The 23,276-nt window shown below is 46.3% G+C and overlaps 1 protein-coding gene across 14 annotated transcripts in view; it reads left to right on the forward strand.

The window, feature by feature from the left end:
• The window catches only part of NUP214 (nucleoporin 214), a 101,379-nt gene that overhangs the window by 67,074 nt on the left and 11,029 nt on the right, over positions 1 to 23,276 (forward strand). For 6 of the 14 annotated variants that reach the window (XM_082695971.1, XM_082695963.1, XM_082695969.1 and 3 more), the window contains 4 exons: positions 160 to 221; positions 2,307 to 4,124; positions 5,877 to 5,947; positions 18,266 to 18,419. In XM_082695971.1, coding sequence (XP_082552097.1) covers positions 160 to 221; positions 2,307 to 4,124; positions 5,877 to 5,947; positions 18,266 to 18,419 — 2,105 coding nt within the window. The remainder of the gene's footprint in view (positions 1 to 159; positions 222 to 2,306; positions 4,125 to 5,876; positions 5,948 to 18,265; positions 18,420 to 23,276) is intronic. The other 8 variants (XM_082695970.1, XM_082695973.1, XM_082695974.1 and 5 more) reach the window with 3 other exon arrangements.

Genomic DNA, 23,276 nt, shown 5'->3' on the forward strand with positions numbered 1-23,276 from the left:
CCTCTGAGGTCATACTTCACTCTGCTCTCATTTATCTTCTCAGTTGTAAATTCCCACGAGCAGATCGATCGTGTGACTAAGTTGTAAAATGTGACATTAAACGGGCAAAAATACCCCAGGTATTTGTTCTTCTTTAACTTCTCTTCTTGCGCTCCCTAGGACTGGCTTTAATTTTGGGATAATCACACCAACCCCGTCTTCTAACGTCACCACCACACAAGGTACTGTCTCTCTCTCTGCGGGGCGTAGCCGTCCTTTTGTGTTTCCTCTAAACGAATGCTGGGTTTTCGTACAGATGTCGACATTTTCCTTGCTGCTGAGTCTTGCTTAACGCATCTGCAGTGAGTTCGGTGTCGATGATGTGCATTCAGAATAAGCTGGATTTAAACTAAAGGGGGGGGGGCGTCTGTTGACTTTTTAAATTAACAAGGAAAGGATTTGCTTCTGGAAAAGCAAGGCTGTGCTTTCAATGTGAATGTTAACATGTGAATTAAAATGTCTCGCTCCATCTTCTTATCTGTAAGAGACTGTTCATCTTCTCTCTTGCATAAACTGTTGGCAAACACACTGGTCCTCTGGTGTGTTACTGGTGTGTTGTTTACGTATCTATCAACTGGCATGTTTTTAATGTTGAAAAGAATTTAGGATCTGTAAAGAAACCATAGGTGCCTTCCAGTTCTTAGTTTAAGCAATTAAGTTTATTTTTCTTTCGTTTTAAAAAACAAGCTCTTATTATGAAAGTGATATATTGTAGAATCATGCCTTATACCCCTTAGTTACTGCATTTCTGTTATATGTGCTTCTGGGTTTTTTGTCTTCTACCTTATTTCATTTAACACCATCCCTTTCAACTTTTCCAGTATTACTGGAAATCTTATAAAAGTGTTATTTGTAATGGCTACATAATTTCTATCTTGTATGTATGCCGTGAACTACTTAACCCATTTACCATTTCTAGATTTTCCCTATTATAAATAACACATTGGCCATGTTTCATCTGTTCATTCAACAAATATTTTTTGAGTCCTTTCTGTGTGCCAACCCAAGTGGTAGAGGCTTTAGTAAAACGGGGATCCCTTAAGATCTGGAAGGAGATTAGGGGGCCGAAAGCATAGCAGGCTTCCTAAACCTGATTTTTGTGTGGCACTTAAAGGGTTGGTGATTTCCTTCCTTTCTAGAATAGTGATTCTTAAACTGTTTTTGTAACCTTTGCCCACTTAGATGTGGCAGAGTACCCTCGAGGCCCATCTCTTCCCTGTCCTACTTTCTAGAGGAAAAACAACTCAGTGGTATAAAAAGATTAAGAGGAACAAAATAACAACTGTCGGAAGCCATAAGTAAAAAACTCATAAAATGCAGTGGTAATTCTGTAAACATTTTACTTAATACGAGAGTAGAAATAACCTGAAACCATAAGTAACTCAGTTCAACAGCAGTGATATGACAAGGTCTTTCAGGAAATTGTACATGGGAAGTTGGGGCTTTGCAGCCTTCCCAAGAACAATATGGAGTTAGAAACATCAATAAACACTGTAGTGGGTTAATTTTACCTTTAACTATCCAATTTTGGTTACTTACTGTTTGACCAGGCCTTGTCAGGGCTTCACCAGTATTTCATTTAATCTTTGTAACAGCTCTTTGAGGTAGCTACTGCTACTGTGTTTATTTTCCAAATGGGAAACTTGAGGCCCAGAGAGGTAAAGTAACTTTTTCAGAGTTTCACCGCCAGCAAGTGGCAGAGTGCCCAGCTCCCGAGCCCGTGTCCTTGACCACTAGACCATAGTGCCCTCTGCGGAGCTGCTTCCTGAGGTGAGCACTAGGACGTAGCCCTACATTATACGTGAGAATAATTGTCTGTGGACTGACACTTTCTTGGCCCGTAAAAGACACAGGAGGAACTTCCATTTTGGATCAAGTCGTGGCCTACCAGGGGGGTCCACGGACAAGCATGGCCTCAAGAGTGTTATTAAGGAAGTCACACACAAGGGAAAGTGAGAGAAGATGCCGTTTTTTTCTCTTTTGGGATAATGCTGTGAATTTCATGCCTTCTAGATAGGATGGTTTATTTGTTAACACGAACGGTCATAATGACGGAATGGTCATAAAAAGGATATTTGTCCTTCTCACTGAGCCAGCCCTGCTGTGGAGAAGCATTCACTCTTTCCCCGAGGAAGAGCGCTGTCACAGGACAGCCGTCCCAACCGTATCAAGGGCAGAGAGACCTGGGCTTGGACACAGTCCGTGGGAATGTGACAGGTCATGTGTTGCTAAGTCCAACCCACTTTCTAATTTCTTTTTCTTTCTAGGGGCTGCACCCCCAACTAAGGAGTCACACCAGCTCGACGCATTCTCATTTGGCGGGGGAGGCAAGCCCTTTTACGAGCCCACTGCTGAAAGCTCGCCCCCGTCTGGGATGACAGCGCCATCCGGCGCCGGAGCCTCTCCCACTGAGCCTGCGCCTTCCAGCAGCCGGCCCGCGGCCCCTTCTGGAATTGCTCTTTCTGCTGCCTCTGGCAAGCTGGAAACTCCACCGTCCAAGTTGGGAGAGCTTCTGTTTCCAAGTTCTTTGGCTGGAGAGACCCTGGGAAGTTTCTCAGGACTGCGTGTCGGCCAAGCAGATGATGCTACAAAGCCAGCCGTTAAGGCTCCATCCACAAGCCTGACTACCGCCCAGCCGACCAAGACTTCAGCCGTCCCATTGGGGTTTAGTTTTACCGGCTCTCCCATGTTAGGGAAGCACGCAGAGCCCCCCGTGACCACCTCTGTGACCGCTGCTGCAGGGGCACCTGCGGCGGCTGGCACAAGCGCTAGCAGTTCCTCGACTGGCATCTTCGGCGGTCTGCCCCTCACCAGCACGGCGTCCCCTGCGGGAGGCAGTTTCAGTGGGATGGCCCCAAGTGGTAGCAAGATCGGTTTTTCCTTTGGAAGCCAACAGACCAGTAGTAGTACAGTGCCCCCGTCCACCCCTCCACCAGCGACAACTGCTGCTCCCCTTCCCACCTCATTCCCCACCTTGTCGTTTGGTAGCCTCCTGAGCCCAGTGTCCGCTCCCACCCCGCCCGTGTCCTCTGCGAAAAGCACAGAGGAGGCCACGCCATCGGCTTCGCCCGAGAAGCCAGACAGCAGTGAGGCCGCAGCATCCACAGCTTCACTTCTCGGGCAGCACCCGTCAGCCCCCCTCCCCCCAGCTCCTCTACAGGCATCTGACTCCGTTAAAAAAGAAGCTGCCCTTGCGCCACCCGCGGTCAGCAGCCCCGGCCCTGCAGCATCTGGTCCCAGTCTCGTGGCCCCCAGTGCAGAGGCCACCCCGACAGCGTCTGCGGTCCCTGATGTCAAGACGGAGCCGGCATCTCCTGTTCCCGTGCTCTCGGCACCCGCGCAGCCCGCTGTCACGGCCGCTGCGGCCCCAGGCACTGGCCCTGTGGCTGTTGAGACCCCGGTTCCCCCAACAACATCCAGCTCTGTTGCCAGCATTGCCCCGAGCCCGGCGACGGAGGCAGCGGCTTTCGGGACAGCCACTTCGGGCTCCTCTGTCTTCACTCAGCCGCCTGCTGCCAGCTCTAGCTCGGCTTTCAGCCAGCTCACCAGCAGCACGGCCACTGCCCCCTCCGCCACCCCCGTGTTTGGGCAGGTGGCGGCCAGCACCGCCCCGAGCCTCTTTGGGCAGCAGGCGGGCGGTGTGGCCAGCACGGCGACCGCCACACCGCCGGCCAGCAGCTCGGGCTTTGGCAGTCCTGCCTTCGGCAGCTCAGCCACCGGGGTCTTCGGACAGACGACGTTTGGGCAGGCCCCGGCCTTCGGGCAGTCAACGAGCAGCCCAGCGAGCAGCTTTTCCTTCAGTCAGCCTGGGTTCGGCTCCGCGCCTGCTTTCGGCCAGCCTGTGTCCTCCAGCCCCACGTCCGCCAGCGGGAGCGTCTTCGGTGCCTCCTCTGGCACCAGTAGCTCCAGCTCCTTCTCATTTGGCCAGTCTTCTGCCAACACGGGGGGCGTGCTGTTCGGCCAGAGCAACCCTCCTGCGTTTGGGCAGAGTCCTGGCTTCGGGCAGGGAGGCTCTGTGTTTGGTGGCACTTCAGCCACCACCACGACGGCATCATCCTCTGGGTTTAGCTTTTGTCAAGCTTCAGGTAAGAATTTATAGAAGACTCCCTTTGTCCTCCTCCGCATTATTTTGAAACGTTTGCAAAAGTCCTGTATTACTTTTGAATTAAAAGAAAGGAAGGGAACACGAAAGAAAGACTCTGAATTCGAGAAGGGTGCTGAGAGCACTCGTGGCCTCAGGAATTTCCTGGGCCTTGTCACCATCACTGCAGTTTTACTGCTCAGCAGACGCTCCACTGTCTTAGCCATAGTGCTTGTTTCGTGGGGAAAACACAGGCATCTTTAGTGTAAGGTCATGGCAAGTAATGAATGGCGCATAAATACAAACCTTTAAATTTGGAAGGTACATTAGAGGCTATTATGTCCAAACTGTCAAGCCTCGAGGAGACCGATCTCATGGCATGAGTTGCTAGTCGTGGAGACAGAACCAGACTCTGGAGCGCCTCGTCCTAGTCCGCTGCTTGCCGGCGTTTTATACCCTGCTTCCTCTGACGCCGGGTCGCTTGTCGGAAGGGCAGATACTGACATGTGAAAACTTGGGGTTTTTTCCTATTTTCAGTGTCATTAAAACAAAAATCTTTAAATGTTACTATTTTTTAATGTCAGTTGTGTCTGATTTTGGCAGCTGCTTTTACTTCCCCAAATTTTCAATAGCATAATTTGAAATAGCTTCTAAGTTTCACTTTCTGATCATTATCTTAGGAAAGGCAGTTACTTCTTGAGCAGTTAGGCCGTGGGGGTAGGAAACATGGATTAGTGATTTCTTGGTGGGCAAGATTTCAAATAACTGCTCATTTGTTCATTTGGTGATTATTTATTTGAAAGTGGCTCGCTTTATTAGGAAGGAAGTTTTTTCCTGCCTGCCTTCCAACAAATGTTTGTTAAGCTCCCACTAAGTTCAGCTACAAGGACACAGGGCTGAAAGACAGTCCTGAGATCTACCTGCCACGTGTCAAGAGGCTGTTTGGCTCATGGAACTTACGGGAAGTGTGATGACACGGGGTGGGGGGGCGGGCAGGGGGAAAAGCCGAGGAGTCTTGCAGAGAAGGGTGTTCAACACGCCCTCAGGTGCATCCTTTTTTCTGAAGTCTGAACTTGAGAATCCCTCATGCACAAGTATAATCAAACCATTCGAACGCAATTGAGAACCTCTGAAAAAATCTTTCCTTCAGTAACAATGCAGACAGGTAGCCGAGCTGTCTGCTCCAGGCCTAGAGGAGCAAGCGATTCAATCTCGCTTGAGCTCAGCTACCTAGATCAGGGACAGAGACCAGAGTGGAACTCCAGCCTTCTAACCCCTTGTCTAGGGCTCTTTGGGTAAAATACACAGTCGTCCCCCCCACCCCAGTTTTCCCAGGCTCTGTCTAGAGCAGCGCCTCAACCATCTCAAGCCACCCAGAAGGAAGATGAACTACCCCAAAGGAATCTCGTATTTGAGATCAGAGGAAACCAGAGAGTAAAGCTATTCATGATTCTGAGTTCGTCATTGGAAAGACTCCTTGACAGCTAAGCCTAAGGAAAATTATCAGCCACTACCCACCAGGGTTTAGTTGGAGATAAGGATTCAGTCCTCAGGACTTTGGAGCTTCTGCTACTATGAAATGTTAGCCATGACCAAAGGTCTTTATTTACTCATAATGTTCTCCATTGCCTATAAAGAAATGAGGTGATGTATTATCGGGTGTCTAGTACACCTGAATGCCATTTAAAAACAAACAAAATACTTGATGTCGTGAACGAGTTATCCAAATTAAACTTGTTCTCTTCTCATTTTACAGGTTTTGGGTCCAGTAATACTGGTTCTTTGTTTGGTCAAGCAGCCAGCACTGGTGGAACAGTATTTGGCCAGGTAAATAACATATGTTTGCCTCCGTTTGCATCAACATGTAGCAGACCCATCCACCTTGTTCCCACATGATGTAAGCAGTTCCTACCGTGTGCCCAGGGGCAGTGAACAGCCTCACGTAATTCTCAGGCTCGGCCTTCTTTAGCTCCCTTGAGGTGGCAGAAATCTTAGCCTCTGATTTGAGAGAATCACTGGTTTTGACCTTTCTTTGACAGTCCTCTAGGAAAGCACTTAAAAAGCATAGTGCCTGGTCTCCATCCCTCCTCCTCCCGTTCTGCTAGAGCAGGGGTTGGCAAACCACAGTCCATGGGCTAAGTCTACTCCTCAGCCTTTGTGTGTGGGGTGAGGGTGTGTGTGTGTGTTTTAAGGTTCTGAAGTTAAGAATAGCTTCCTTTTGATAATAATGATTAATAATAATTTAACAATAGCTACCTTTTTAAATGGTTATTTAAGCAACAAGAAAAATATGTAACCAACACCATCCAGGGTCCCTGGACTAAGCTATATACCCTCCTTTTGGTGACTTACTTGAGCTTGTCCAGCTAGTGGTTATCTGTGTGTGGGCACAGTATCGAGTGCTTTACGTAAATGGACTCACATAATCGTTACTGCTTCTATGAGGTAGGGACTGTTATTGTCCCCATCCCACAGATGAGGACGGCGAGGGCCCAGAGAGAGTAAATGTACTGTTACGTCATATGTCAGCTGCTTTCAGATCATAATAACCCCTTGAGGAGTCCTTCTGAAGAAGGGCCTCTGTGTCAGAGACAGTGGTGGCTTTCTGAAGGTGGGCTTGGCACGTGTCCGTTAACTGACGAAGTGGCAGACCTATTAGCTGTTTCTGCCCCTTCTTCAGGAAGACGTTTTCTTGGTGCTCCCCTTCCTTCGAAGATGGGCTCTGCCCTGGTCCGTGATCTGTGGCAGGGGAAAGTGAAACTTCCCAGCTGATAATAGCAGGTTAAGTCATGTAAACCAAGTTCCTCACTGGAAACATCTAAAAATGGTGGATAAAACATAAAAACCATAGTTTTCAAGGCACTGGCAAGCTAATAAGGTATTTTACCAAGTCGAATGAAAAGAAAATGAGTCCCTATCGAAGTGATGGGAGCATAAGAGCCAGTGTTGCCATGAGGGCATTTATTAATCTGAGAACATTTTAATTTCCTTTTTTAATAACCCCAAAGGGCAAAGGGGCAGAAGTCACTAGCTGAGATATGCACAAAGAAGGGAGTGTGAAAGAGACCCTGCCCCACAAGGAGCTGGGTCTCCAGATCCGTTGGTCTCCGCCTGTGAATGTAGCCTGGCAGGGTCCTGGGATGGTGGTGTCGGTGGATGTCTGGCGGAAGCAGCACAGTCCCACCTTGAAGAAGAGTAACTTCACTCTAGACTGCGGACAGTTTTTAAGGACATTGATTCCCACACCTAAATTAATCACAAAAAGAAGCAAAGAACTATGAGCAAGGGCCAGGATAAACATCAGACATATATTTGTAAAGACTTATAGAACAGCGCTGTTTTTTTGCATGTTTAGTCGAAATAAAAGGCAAACTTGAACATACTGGTAAAGAGTAGGAGATAAGAAGTGTCCTAGCTACATTGAAAACCAAATAGAACTGCTAGAAAAATATAATTACAATTTAAAACCAGCAGATTAGATCCAGCTGAAGAGAACAGTTCTATAGTAGGGATCAGCAGACTTTTTCTGTAAAGGCCTAGATGGTAACTGTTTTAGGCTTTGAGAGAACCACATACTGTTTCTGTCCCAGCTGCTCGGTGCTGCTGCACGGTGCTGCCCGAAAGCAGCCGCAGACAGTAACTGAGTGAGTGTGCTTGTGTTTCCATAAAGCTTTATTGACAAAAACAGCAGTCTGGACTGAGCCCACAGACTCTAGTTTGGTGGCCCTCGAACTGGAAGACAGGTCGGGTTAAGTTACCTGGAATGCATCATGGAGAGCAAAAAAGATGGAAAATACACTAGAGAGCGCAGAATCTGAAAAGAAAAATTTAGCACGTATAATCAGAGGAGAGAAAGAGAAAGGATTGTGTGAGAATATCAGAGAAAAGACACGTATCCCAAACCAGTCGAAGACAGTAACCCACAGATTCTAAAGTCCAACAAACGCAAAGCAGAATGTGTGAAAGGAAACAGATTCCAAGACCCACCATAGTGAAGCTGCAGAGCTAGGAAGATGAGATGTTAAAAGCCTTTGGGAAAAAGACAGGTTACCTTCAAAAGAGCAGTAGTGGGGCTCACAGCTGACTTCTCAGCGGTGACAGTGAGAGCCAGAGACAGTCTAGCTATCTAGCATTTTTTTCTTTCTTTCTTTCTTTCTTTCTTTCTTTCTTTCTTTCTTTCTAAGATTTTGTTTGTTTATTTGAGAAAGAGTGAGAGAGAACATGGGAAGGGAGAAGGTCAGAGGGAGAAGCGGACTCCCCATGAAGCTGGGAGCCCGACGTGGGGCTCGATACCGGGACTCTGGGATCATGACCTGAGCCGAAGGCAATCACTTAACCAACTGAGCCACCCAGGCACCCTGCTACCTAGCATTTCTAAACCCCACCAAAGAAACATCTCTAAAGAGTGAGTGGAAATCAAGACCTTTTTCAGACAGATACTGGGAGAATTTATGCCTAGCAGACCTGAAGGAAATTCTAGAGGATGTTCTTGAGGCAAAAGGAAAATTTGACTTCACTAAAATTATGGCTCTCTTAATTTTAGGGTAAAGCAAGCCATGAAATAGGAAAATTACAGCCTGTAAAACTGACAGAGTAATTGTATTCAGAATATATAAACAATACAAATCAAAAAGAGAAAAGTACACCCCCACCAAAATGGCTAAAATTGAAAGGGCTGACAGTACCCAATATTGGTGAGGAGTGTAGCAACTAGACACTCTCACGTGTTGCAGAAGGCAGTGTAAATCCGTAGAACCACTTCGGAAAACCACCTGGCACTATCAGAACTAGAAACACAAAAAATTCCTCTTGAGCCGACGTGTCTACTTCTGGGTATGTAGCCAGCAAAATTGAGGGCCTGTGTTCATGAGAAGGTACGAATAAGGACGTTCATAGAAGCATAGTTATAATAGCTAAAAGCAAGAAACAGCCGAAATGCACATCAGCTGAAGAATGGATAATTAAGTTGAGGTATATTTATATAGTGGAATACCGCAAAGCAGTGAAATCAAATGTATGCGTGTACAAAACAAACTGGGTTAGTCCCACAGACGTAGGGTTAAGTGAAATAAGCCTGACCCGAGAGTCCGTACTGTTGGATTATACTTACTTCCGTAAAGAGGCAGACACAGGCAAAACTTAGCATGATAGAAATCACAACGGTGGGTGCTGTTAGGGCATTAAACATGGGGTACAGAGGAGTCTCCTGAAGTTCTAAAACAATGTTTGCTATCTTGACTGCTGTAAACACTTTCAAAATTCATTGAGCTCTCTACACATAAAATTTATGAACTTAAGCAAAATAGAAAGAAAAGAGGCTAAAGATTTCATTAAAAAAAGATACTGTTGGTTGCACAGCCTTGTGAACGTACCTGATGCTACTGAATTGTACACTTAAAAATGCTGAAGTCAATAAGTTTCATGTATATTTTATCCCAGATTTTTAAAGAAGGAGAAATGAGAAAACATAGTAAGTAAATAACGGTTACTTAGAAGACCAAGAAACATAGTCAATTAGTAATACACATTAAACCAACAGAGATACACACTTGTGCGACAGCAAAAATTCAAAGCCCAACAATACCAAATGCCAGCGAATATGCAGGGCAGAGGAGATTGACATCCCCTCCTGGTGAGGGCGTCATTTGGTATAACCACCTTGGAAAACAGTTTGGCGTGATCCAGTGGAGACTGGCAGTGCCAACTCCTAGGTGTGTTCTTAGAGAAACTCATGCACACGGGCCCCAGGATATAGGGGTGTTCATAGCCACAATGTTCTAGTAACCAAAAACCAGAATCCTAGATGCTGACCAGTATTCCAGTGGATAGGTGAATTTGTATTACTCCGTAGAATTTTATTCAACTACAAAAGTGACCGAACTGGAGTGGCATGGGGAAACTCACAGGCATGATGTTGAGCTAAGGGGCAATAAACTTACTGTGATTAACTCTGTGTTGGTTACTCCTCCCTGCCCCTCCCACCCCCATATTCTTCTGTCGTAGATATTACGTTTACAGTTGGAGGGGCCACAAACTCAAGTCCATAGGTCTTTTCCTAATGACAGGGGCCTCTGTGTTGTATTCATTGCTGTATCCCCAGTTCTTAGGAGTATGGCTAGCATATGAGAAGCACTGTAAAAACGAATGCAGTTTCGGTTGATAGAGGAGTCTCCTCAGAAATATCTAAGGATACAAGGCAGATTCTGGCTGGGATGCAGGAGAACTTAACTCCTATTACAGGACCAAGCAAAATCTGGATAGTATAATAATCACAATTATCTCATGCTGTTGCCCTAAACCTGGTGGCATTTATATATATCCCATGGTTGGTTTTGCCGTTGGCTCAGAACAGAACCGGAGTTCTCCGCTTCTCCATGTGGCCTGTGTTTCCTTACAATGTGGTGGCTGGATTCCAAGGAGAAATTTCAAAAAAGAAAGGGAGCCAGGCAGAAGATAGATAACCTTTTATGACCTAGTCACAGACCGTCGCTTATGTTGCGGTCTCTTCTTCAAAGCAGTCACAGAATCCCATCCAGGTGTAAAAGGAGGCCGATAGGCTTTACCTCTTACCCTAGAAGAGCACATGAGTCTAGAAATGTCGCTGTGACCACCTTTGGAAAATGTGATCTGTCACAGTGGGACTCAGGAGTGGCAGAAAGCCTTGTGGAATTCATTTCCACAGAGGGGAGCCCGTTGTAGGTGCGTGTGATGGTATAGCAGATTCTGGAGGCGCATGTCAGGTCTGAGTTTGGGAAGTGGAAGAGAGGCCTTGCTGATGTACTGGCTAGAGAAGGAGTCAGAAGTTACTGGCAACAATGGAGACAAGCAAAATAAAAGACCAGTAAGCACATGGAAACACCATTAAACATGAGGAAAATGAAAATCAAAACCAGAATGAGAATACCACTTCGTACCCTTTCGGTGGCTATCATTTAAAAAACAAACAAACCTGAGAATAATGGGTATTGATTGACAAGGATGTGGCGAGAATGGAACCCAGCATTGCTGGTTGGAATGTGCACTATTGTGCATCCACTGTGGAAAACAGGTCAGTGGTTCCTCAAAAAGCCGAACTTAGAATTACCATATGACCCAGGAACTCCACTACGGGGTATATACCCAAAGGAATTGAAAGCAGGAAGTCAAAAAGACAGTTTTCACCAGTCTTCACAGCAACGTTACTCACAGTAGCCAAAAGGAGGAAACAGCCCAGATGTCCATCAACAGATGACTGAATAAACAAAATATGGTCTGTGCATAAAATGGAATATAATTCAGCCTTCCAGAGGGATGAAATTCTGATTCATATATACGTGGATGAACCTTGAGTGCATTATAAATCTAAATAAAATAAGCCAGCCATAAAAGGACAAATAACGTATGAGTCCGAGTATGTGAAGTATTTAGAACAGCTAAATGCATAGAGCAGGAAAGTAGATTAGAGGTTTCAGTGGCTGTTAGAGGAGAGAATGGGAGTTAGTGCTTAGGGGTTGAGAATTTTGTTTGAGATGAAAAATCTTGGAAATTGGGGCGCCTGGGTGGCTCAGTCGTTAAGCGTCGGCCTTCGGGTCGGGTCATGATCCCAGGGTCCTGAGATCGAGCCCCTCATTGGGCTCCCTGCTTGGCGGGAAGTCTGCTTCTCCTTCTCCTCTTCCTTCTGCTCCCCTACTTGTGCTCACTCTCTGCCAAATAAATAAAATCTTAAAAAGGAAAGAAAAGATAAATCTTGGAAATAGGCAGTGATGGTGGCTGCATAGCATTGTGAATAGAAGTCTCGCGAATGAATTGTATGCTTACGTGGTTAAAATAACAATGATACTTCGCTGCAGTCTTAACCTAATAATGTAATGTACCAAAAACCATTGAATTTTATCCTTTAAAATCAGTGAGATTTATGGTATATGGATTATATCCCAATAAAGCTGTTCTGTTTAAAAACAACAAAACAGATTGGAGTCTGAAAGGCTTGCAGTTACAACAGTAATTTGTTTAATATAAAAATCTTCCCTATCCACCCCTCCCCCACTTTTGCCAAGAGAAGAGAAACAAAGGCAGGACCGAAAAGCAGAAAGAACTTGCACAGTCCTGCAATCTCTCACTGCCCAGAACTGTTGAATCCAAAGGTAACACTGCGGCCCAGCTGCCTCCTGGCTCCAGGCTCAGCCTTGTGACAAATAATTTAAACCCTAAGCAAACACAGAGGTGAGTTCATTCTTCAAGCTTTGACTTGTTTCCAGATCAACTCAACACTTAGTGAAATGTGAATGATTGCATACTCGCTTTGGGATACAGATGAAAGAGAGGCCTCTCATGCTGCAGGAGAGCCGTGTTTTCAGTCCCCACACCACTGGTCCACGCGCAAAGTCTTGTATACCAAAATATATGTATGTATGTATTTTACACAAATATCGCATAAATATTACATATAACCTGAAAAAGCAAAAAGAAAAGGGGGCATCCACAGTCGTGTTTTAGAGAACAGCAAGAAACAACCTGTTTGGATGATCCGGAGAGTGGAACTAGCAGGCGGAGACTTTAAAATAACTATTGTGACTGTCGTGCTCAAGGATGTAGAGGAGAAGGAAAGAACAGTTGACTAGAAATCTCGGCAGAGAATTGGCAATTATAAAAATAAGTACTAAGTCTAGATCTGTATCTGAAGTTTAAATCTAGTATCTGAGATTAAAAGTTATTAGACAGACATGACAGCAGAGTGAGTACTACAGAAGTACAGTGAACTCAAACACAGGTAGAAATGATCTAAAATGAAGCTCAGAACAGGGCACCCGGCTGGCTCAGTGGGTGGAGTGTGTGACTCTTGATCTCAGAGTCGTGAGTTCAGGCCCCACGCTGGACATGGATCCTGTTTTAAATTAATATATAAATAAGTAAACATCATTTTTTTAATGAAACTCAGACTGAGAAAACCACTGGGGAGAACACTAGTGACCTGTGTAACACAGTATCAGGCAGCCTGTTGTATTTGTAATCAGAGTCCTTGAAGGAGAGGAGACAGAATGGAGTAGATAAAAATATTTGAAGAAAAATGGCCAAGCTTTTCCAAATGTCTTGAAAAACAAGGATCCAAAAATCCAAGAAACTCTGTGAACCCTAAGCAGAGTAAATATGAGAGGCACACCTAGACACATCATAGATAAGCAGAATTCTGAAAACCAAAAACAAAGAGAAAAATTCTAAAGCAGCTAAAAAGACTCAGGCCATACAGGGAAATAATGTATTTCATGGTTATGGGGAGATGTTAAATGTATGATAACCAGAGCAAAAAGGCAGAGAATATTCTTTGCTCCCTTTGTGTAGACCAGTGGTTCTCAGATGGTATCAGTTCCACCCCCACCCCCGTGGGGGGAATTTCACAATTGCAATGGCCAGAGACCTGTTTGGTTCTCATGAGTAGGGGGTGCTATCAGCATCTTGGGAGTAAAGGCCAGGAATGCTGCTGAACATTCCATAACACTCCAAAACAAGGAATTACCCAGCCCAAATGTCAGTGCCACTATTAAGAAACCATTATTAGGTAAAGATTTCTTAGAACCCAAAAAGCACTTAACCATAAAATAAGAAAATTTAAAAAGTAGACTTCCATCAGAATTAGAAAGTAATGCTCATCAAAATATTGTTATGAAATGAAAAGGCAGGATATAAACTGGGGGAAAATAATTATAATGCGTGTGTCAAATGAAGGGCTTCTGTCTAGAATATGTAAAGAATATATAAAGAACTTTAAGAACTAAGCAAAGTACTTGGACAGATACTTGACAAAGTATATGAATGGCCAATAAGCACTTGAAACCTTGCCCACCATTATTAGTCATCAGAGAAATGTAATTTGGAACCGCAATATGACAATACCCCAAAGCCGCTAAAATTACTAAAATTTAAGAGCTAACAAAACCAAATGTGGAGATTAGAGCAAATAGATCTCTTAATGTGTTGCTGGTGGGATTATAAAATGGTAATTTAGAAAACCATTTGGCAATTTCTTAAATAGACACTAATTTTGTGGTTTAGCAGTTCCAGTCCTCGGTATTTAGCCAAAAGAGCTGAAAACCTAGGTCCACAAAAAGACTTACTGTTTATAGCAGCTTTGTTTATGACAGCCCGAAGCTGGGAATAGTCCAGATGTCTGGCAGGAGAGCAGTAAGCAGTAGCTTACTCTGCTAGCGGAATACTACTCAGCAGTGTAAAGGCAAGAGTGACCAGTGCATGTAGCCGTATGGATCAATCAAAAGCTTTATGTTGATCTCGCCAGGTCCGTTAGGCAAGAAAATGAAAAAAAAAAAAAAAAAAATGGCATCTAGATTAGAAAAAGTGAAACTTTTTATCTGCAGATACATGATCAGGTATATAGAAAATCCTAAGGAATCCACTAAAATACCAGCAGAACTAATAAATGGGTTCACAGTGGAATTGTGCAAGAATATTTTTGAAAACCTACTTCTAGGGGTGCCTGGGTGGCTCAGCGGGTTAAAGCCTCTGCCTTCAGCTCAGGTCATGATTCTGGGGTCCTGGGATCGAGCCCCACATCGGGCTCTCTGCTCAGCAGGGAGCCTGCTTCCCTTCCTCTCTCTTTTCCTGCCTCTCTTCCTACTTGTGATCTCTGCCTGTCAAATAGATAAAATCTTAAAAAAAAAAAAAAAAAGAAAACCTACTTTTATATGTTTGCAATAAACTATCTGAAAATGGAAGTAAAAATTCCACTTTCAGTAATATCAAAAAGGGAATAAATTTAGGAATAAATTTAACAAAATCAGTGTAAAACATACTCTGAATACTAGAAAACATTGTTTAAAGAAATTAAAGATGATCTAAATGAATGGAAGGATACCCAGTGCTCACGGATTGTAAGACTACATCTGATGGAGAGAGCGCATATTAAAATAGTTAAATTTCATAGAGTTAGTGCTATGAAGAGAATAAAGCAGTAATCAGGAAGAGCAATTTAGGTTACGTAGTCAGGAAAAGCCCTTGTGAAGAAGTCTCATCAGTGTCTCCATTTCCTTTTTATATTTGTTTCTTTGAATTAGCATCAAGTCCAGTCCACACGTTGAAACTGCTTGATAGGTCTCCCAACTGTCTCTCTCTATATATAGATGACCCTTCTGTGTCTCTCTTACTCTTGTTGTTTCTCATAATTCAGTTCTGTAGAATTTCCTGTGGTCTGATTGCTGACTGCATTCCCATGTTACAGCTCCTAGGTTAACTTGGTCCCCCAGCCCTTGTTAACTTCCTGTGAAGTAGGGGTTGGGTCTGGAGGCTTGAGATTGATTTGATTTAACTTGATTTTTTTTAACTATTTATTTATTTGGCAGAGAAATCGCAAGTAGGCAGAAGTAGACAGAGAGGCAGGCAGATAGAGAGGGAGAAGCAGGCTCCCTGCTGAGCAGAGAGCCCGATGTGGGGCTCCATCCCAGGACCCTGGGATCATGACCTGAGCTGAAGGCAGAGGCTTAACCCACTAAGCCACCCAGGTGCCCTTGATTTGATTTTTTTTGGACACCATTATGAGGTTGGATCTTGGACAGGAACTCCCTATTTAATAATATTCAGGAATTGTCAACTTTGGGGGCATGACAATGGTATGTTTATGGTTTATGTTTTAGAGATTATACTAGAAAAATCAATGGTTCAAATGATAAGATGTCTAGGATTTGCTTCATGCTGTTAAAAGATGGGGGAAATAAAAGTGTTTTAGATAAAACTGAATGTGAGTTCATTGAAACTGGGTGATGGGCATGGGGTAGGAACATTATATTCTTTCATTTTTTATACTTTTGAGATTTTCCATAATTTAAAATTTTAAAACTGTTGTAATCTATTGCAATTAGAATGAACAAGACTCTCTCTAACCCATTTTTGAGGATGTAGTAACTCAAATCACATTCACTTCTGTGTCCCCTTCCATTCATTTCTACAGATAGCCATTATTTAAATCCTATTTTTACAGTTCAAACATCTGAAATTGCCGTTTTTTGGTAGGGTGAAAATAGCCACATTTTGGCAGTTGACTGTGTTTCAGTCTAATGCATGGAAGTCAGCTACAGAGTCTGATATTTTCTACATGCGTGATTTCATTGCTATGCCTGCCTGCCTTTTGAAGTCTGGCTACTGGTTATCAAAGCCCATGCTTTTATGATTGGATTGGATTCCAGGTTTTATAAAGCTCTTACTCATCATTAAATCATTGTCGTAAATTTACTGTTGCTTTAAAGACATTTAGGGGGCAAAAAGAGGGAGTTAGAGACGAGTGTAAGTGCCTTAGGTACAGTCACCCCAAGTAAAATTTAGCCTGTCGTGTTCCAGTACGAAAGACCAGTGTAATTGGACCATGTTGGGGGTGCGGGGAGGAGAGACGATAAAGGATGACGTCAGAGGAAGCCAGGGCCACATTGTGTAGGGTCCTGTAGAACTTTTCAATATGAGTTTAAGGATCTGACTGCCATTCGTAGATGTTACTCTAGCTGCTGTGTGAACAGAGATGCAGTAGAAGCAGGAAGTTAAGTTGTTTAGTCCAGGCGACAAGTCGAGGCTTGGCAGCTCAGACCAGGGTGGTAGCCGTGCCCCTGAGGGGGTGTGCTAGGGGGTTGTTTCTGAGGTGGCCCCCTGGAGGTGTGACTTCAGTGTGAGGTGTTAGAGAAATGCCTGGCACCTAGAAAGTGCTCAGTCATTGGTCAGTTACCGTCTTCCGAGCCTGTGCTTACATTGCAGGCGCTATTGGAAAGTGCGCTGTGCTTCTTAGCACATTTAATTGACTCACCGGTTTCAGGTGGGGAGTGCTTTATTCCCATTTCTCTCCCTCTTTTTTTTTTTTTTTGAAGTAGGCTTCATACCCAGCGCGGAGCCCACTGTCGGGCTTGAACTCACGACCCTGAGATCCAGACCTCTGATGAGCTGAAATCAAGAGTCAGCAGACACTTAACCAACTGAGGCACCCCCAACAGTGATCCATTTCTAAAAGCCTATCTTGGGGCACCTGGGTGGCTCAGTGGGTTAAGCCTCTGCCTTCAACTCAGGTCATGATCTCAGGGTCCTGGGATCGAGCCCCACATCAGGCTCTCTGCTCAGCAGGGAGCCTCCTTCCCCCTCTTTCTCTGCCTGCCGCTCTGCCTACTTGTGATCTCTCTCTGTGTCAAATAAATAAATAAATAAAAATCTTTAAAAACCGGGGCGCCTGGGTGGCTCAGTGGGTTAAGCCGCTGCCTTCGGCTCAGGTCATGATCTCAGGGTCCTGGGATTGAGTCCCGCATCGGGCTCTCTGCTCAGCGGGGGGCCTGCTTCCTTCTCTCTCTCTCTCTCTGCCTGCTTCTCAGTGTACTTGTGATTTCTCTCTGTCAAATAAATAAATAAAATCTTAAAAAAAAAATCTTTAAAAACCTATCTTATTTCTACATTATCAGCCAAGAAGATGTCCCATGTAACTAATATGAATGGTCCCTCAAATCTAGCACTGGTCTTCCTTTAAAAACCAGTTTCCAAACTGAAATAAAGTATGTGGTGCCTGAGACAGCTTTGAGTCAGCACGCGCCCTAAGTTAGCAGCATCCTCTAAGCATAAGATTTGCAGACTTGGACGAAATTCAGCTATGGTCATCATTTCAACAATGGAGCTAATTTAAGCTTATTTCTGCAGTATGGAAAAGTCATTATGAAATAAAAGTGCACAAATTGGGAGAAGAGACAGTGTAAATCACTTTTCATCAGTTGCTGATGAGTTCAGCCAAATACTGGAGGAATCAAAAGAAGTCATGTTCATAATCGCCGAGAAATGTTTTTCAATTTTCTCATTTGGGGGACCTCTTGAGGGGTTGGCTTTCCTGCCCCTGGCATCGTGTCAAGCAGAGACTGCAGGCCGTGGGGCAGATAAACATTCAGAGTTCCCTCCTCCCATAAATCATGTTTGCAGAGAACTGTGAGTGTGGAATAGCTTGAGAACTTCTGATTTGTAGGAAGTCCCTGTCCAGAGTCCAGCGTCTTTTGTGGTGGTTAGAGCATCCGTCCCCGAACTAATCAGAGTCCTCTTGCTTTTTCCATTTGTCCCAGCTGTGAGCGCCTCCTTTCCGCGGATGTGGCCTGCCGTTTGACGATGACCTCTCATCCTATCTCACTTCCTGCCCCTTTTGTTTTCCAGCAGCCCTCTTCCAGCGGGAGCGTGTTTGGGTCTGGAAACACTGGAAGAGGGGGAGGTTTCTTCAGTGGCCTTGGAGGGAAACCCAGCCAGGATGCAGCCAACAAAAACCCATTCAGCTCAGCCAGCGGGGGCTTCGGATCTGCAGCCACCCCAAGTAAGTTGAGACTGTTTGCCCAATCTCTTCGGCCCCATAATGCCATTATCATCCCCATAGTGCAAGAAGGAAAGAGAGGGGTCCAGAAGCCCCATAATATGGATCAAAGCAGTGTGATCTGGTTTTATTTTGAGTTTTATTTTTGGTTTTTTAATGAGATGTCCTATATAATCACAAAAAGACAACAGAGCTGCACGGTGAGGCTCTGTGCGCTGCGCCCCTCCCCTCTCCTCTCCCAAGGCCCAGATCGCTCTGTGTCTTCGAGTTGAAATGACTTGAAGTGAATGCAAGGGGACAGGCACAAATGAGAGCAGCAGAGCAAGCTGGGTGTGCTGGGAGAAGGAGCATCTGGGTTTTCGTGGTGTGGTACCCCCTCGGAATTGGTTTGAAAATTCAGCTGCCACAGAGAAATGTTACCCCAAACTTAAAGCCTTGGTTATTTGTCATCTCTTACATTTTTGCCTTATTTTCAGTCGAAGCTGTATCATTCTGCTGGCACTTTTTTCTCCAGCTAATTTTTCAAATTCTTTGTTGATCTGTCTATTCATGGTTGGAAATGAAAGAAATTTGGGTTTGTTTGTTCTTTTTTTAATCTTAAAAAAAACCCTGCCGCTGATGGAGGCTGAGATGGGCAGGTGGGGGCCTGTCATCTTCATCTCTGCTTCCCTCGTTTAACTGCCGCACACGGAGCATCTCGGCGTCTGCTGTGCTGCACGAGGTCCTCGTGAATCGGGAGCTGATATTCTCAGACAGGACAGAAACTGCTTTCGCGTTAAGGCTCCTGCAGTTCAAAGCAGAGTTCTTCATCCTGAGTCTCCAGATTCACTGCTTAGTTGCTTGGTGTCACTCTTCCCCTCATGCCATACAAGGGAAGGTTAGAGTCAAGAGACACAGACCTCTTGTGAAATTATGTGGCAGAAATCTCTTCTTCAGCTCTCAGTCTCCCGGGAGGAACTTAGAATCCTAGAATGAGGGGCGTCTGGGTGGTGCCGTTATGCGTCTGCCTTTGGCTCAGGTCACGATTCCAGGGTCCCGGGATCCCTCTCCTGCTTCTCCTGTTTGTGTACATGCTCTCTTTCTCTTTCTCTCTATCAAATAACTAAATAAAATCTTAAAAAAAAAAAAAAAAGAATCCTAGAATGAAGGGATCCTAGAAATTGTGTCTAGTGGTTTTCAAAAACTCTTTCTGCAGATGAACTTCTAAGCAGAGGCCCAGTATATAAAACAGGTTAAAAAGAGGTCTGCTTGGAAGCAGGGGTCAAGAACCAGAGACACTGCTTGCTTTCCCCATCTTCCACCCTCCCCCCGCCCTCAGCGTGGAGCCCTGGGGCTCCACAGCGCATACTTGGACAGCAGGATCCTCGTGTGGCACTCTCCATTTTCCCGTGACGAAACGAGTCCCAAGTGGTGAGGTGACTTTAAGTCACAAGGCCAGAAAGTGGCAGATCTAGGACTCTGCTAGATCACGTGTAGCTACAAAACCGCATCTGGCACAGAGGCAGCACTCAGTGACATGGTACCAGAAACCTGGGTTTCTCCCTTAGGTTACAGTCTGCGAGACTGTGTTACTAAGCAGCTTTGTTGAATCTTAGGTGTATCGTATCCTCGTAAAATCCCCGTTCCTTCTGCGTGGTTCATCTCTTCGGGCCTGGTTCTTACCTGTCAGAGGATGGCCTTCTCTCGGTGGGGGGCTGGCGATGGCTTGCCCTGGCTCGTGGGAGCCAGCTGTGCACCCCTTTGTCCAATTCTCCATCCAGTGACCCTGTGCTGGGCAGCCTGAGCTCTGCCACCTGCCACCGTGTCGGTGTGTACCCCACGGGAACTGGGCCACACGGCGAGGCAGCACTGCTCTCTTCCGCCCCTAGTCCACTGTTCACTGGTACACCTCTTCTCTAATTCTGTAATTCTGGTTTAAAATTAAACCAGATATTTTTATAGGATTATACCAGATTCTTGATACCAGAAACCTGCTGGTCTTCATGTTCCTAAACATTGGTTTTTATAAGCCAGCAGTTTACTTCTATGCTAAGAGAAGTTTCAGATATTGAAAAGACTTAACCATTATTTTGTTTAGAAAACTGAAAGGTGATTCGATAGTGAAAGGGACAGGAGCCTTTGTAGCCCAGAGGACCAGGTGCAGAAGAGGAAGAACGGGGGAGGAGAAGGAGCTAGAAGGCATCTGGGGACAGCCATTGTCCTCACCAGAACTGAGGATGCTTTCTGCGAACCACTGGAGGCGACCTCCTTCTCTTTGGGTGACTCTGCAGTATTTGACGCCTTGAGCACGTCTTTCCTGAGCTGTATAGACCGATTCTCCTGGTTCTCTTTCTGCCTTTTAGACGGTTCCTTCTCTGCCACTTCTCTCTGTCCTTGCGGGCACGTCCTCACCGTCATCTGGGTTTGCACAGTAGTCTCGACTCCCCTCCCTGCTTATCCTCCCCCGGCATGTGGACATTCACGCCAAGCTGAGTGTTTTTAACTCTCTTTTGCATTTGCCACTCTCCTTACGCAGAACGCCTGGCAGCTTCCCACTGACACGAAGCCAGCTCCTTGGCTTCGACGCCCGGGCCCTCTGTGAGCTGCCCCGCACATTCTCCTGTGCCCCCACCACATTCCCTCGGTGTCGGCCTGTCTGCCAGCCATCCTCCGTACGCGCGCCGCCCCGCTCTGCCCGCTCCGGTGCCGAAGCTCCCCTGCTCCCTCCACTCCCCCTGCCGAACCCACCCTTCCTGTAAGGGTGACTGCAAGTCTACACCTGTGTGCAGCTGGGCCTGAGGGCCCCGGGGGTTCCGGTGGTCTCTCCCTCTCTGGAATCCCACAGCCCTTGTATTCCCTGCCTTCACATGACATCAGGTGGAAGGGAACGGATCCTTACGGACACCTCCTGTGTGCCACGCCGTGTAGTTGGGCTGACTGCCTCTTACAGCAGGACTTCTCAATGTCGTATCCCCGTTTTACCGATCAGGAGATAGGATCAGGAGGGCTTGTGGAGCTGCTGGGGTTTAGTCTGAGTATGTTTCCAGAACCCTGACCCACCCCGGTGCCTCCTGAAATCGTCCTAGCCTTGCAGCGGAGCACAGCTCCTCCTGGGCGCGTCTTGTCTGGCGGCCCTCTGGCCTGTTCTCGGGGGCACTGAACACACTCCCGTGCAGCCCGACTCTGAGCACAGGCTGGGCACTCGGCAGTTTCCCTGGTGGCCGCCTGGTCCTGCCGCTGCCCTCTTCCGCCCTGAGAGGTCATTAGTCCCCTGCCATGATGGCGGAAGCCAAGCCGGAGCACTGCTGCTGGGAGCCGGCCTGTTCTTTATCTAGAAGCCCGCAGCTCGTGAAGGTTTCTGCTCTCTCTGCCCCCAGAAACTATCTGAGATCCACGCTCAAAATTCAGGGGTCGCTTAAAATTCAGCAGCACCGTGCACTTTTACCCACGAGCGCTTGCTGCCTCCCCGTGTCTCGTCCTAAGGACACTGGTGAGAGCCATCCTCAGCACGTTCTCTGTTCGGAGGCCCGAAAGGCATAACTTGTGTGAGGATACAAAAGCAATTTGAGGAGAACCTCTTGGGCCAGCAAGGCTCCCGTTACAACTGTTCTTCCAAAGAACGTCTTGGAAAGTGTCCTGGGCCTGAGCTTCTGTTGAACTCGAATCAGTGACTTTAGGCCTGCAGAATGACATGGGACCGGGTCTCCGTGTTAGTGTTTGTATCACATTTATATCAGGGATAACTTAATTGAAGCAGGGTTGGACCCTGATGCTGAGTTAGGCAAATGTTTTTTGCCCAATGGAAGACCCAAGAGGACCACTGTCGAGCCGGCAGGGGGAAGCCCAGAGCCGAAGCCACTTGTCCCTGGACTCGCCACCCCCGAGAGTAGAAGTCACCAGCCAACTCTTTGAGGACAGCTGCTCTGCCCACGTGTGAAGAGGCTCCTGCGACGCCTCCTGTTCCAACAGCCAAGATAACCCCCTGACTTGCCGTATTTTAAGAGCCAGGAACTGTGTTATTTTGGAGCCGCTGGGAAGAAACTGAGAAGCAGGTTGTGGACTGCGGGAACAGAGAGAAGCGGACCTTGCTTCATGCCACTTTGCTTCAGAGCAGCTTAAATAAATCCTCAAACGTTTCAACATGCAGAGCTCCTCTTGAGACTGTGAACAAAACTGTTACAACTCGACTGGTTTACTTCTCACAGTCTTTGCAAAATGAAAAGGATTACGTTTTTTGCCACTCATCTGTTCTGTGTCGTCTTATATCGAACACAAGAGGGATGTGGCAGAAGGAAGAGTTAAAGAAACAGAGAGGGGAAGTTCTGTTTCCCGAGGCTCTGCCATCGGCCCGGCTCAGCTCCGCACACGGCAGCTCACCTGAGCCTCAGCAGCGGTGCAGACGCCCCTCGCTGTCCCCGTTTTATCTCAGAGGAAACTGGGACCTGGGAAGGTGAAGTCCTTGCCGCCGGCTGCTAGGTGTCCTGAACCAGGGCTGCCACACGACACCCGTGTCCTCCACCATAACACCGGGAGCATCTGCAGACAAAGCAGCCTCGAGAAGACGGAGGGTGAAGATGCCCAGAAACTTCTGTTCTCTGACTTCAGGCCTTTCAGTCTCCCAGCATCGTCCCGGGAAAATCGTTTCCCCTCTGTGTCTCGGATTTCTCCAAGGGGACGGCTAGCCCCAGGTCTCGTGCTTGAACAGATTTGCTGTTGGCGGTTCTTGCTGCAGTGGCATTAAGGAGGTCAGGAAGTTGCAGTCGTCCGTTCCTGAGGCGCCGAGCAAAGGAATGGCGGAGGGGCCCGATTTGCATCTCCAGCGCTGAGTGAGGGTCCTGCCGCCGAGAGGATAAAACGCGGCCTCCAAGCTAGCTAGCCCGC

Source organism: Mustela nivalis, assembly GCF_964662115.1.
Source record: "Mustela nivalis genome assembly, chromosome: 13".
NCBI lineage: Eukaryota > Metazoa > Chordata > Mammalia > Carnivora > Mustelidae > Mustela > Mustela nivalis.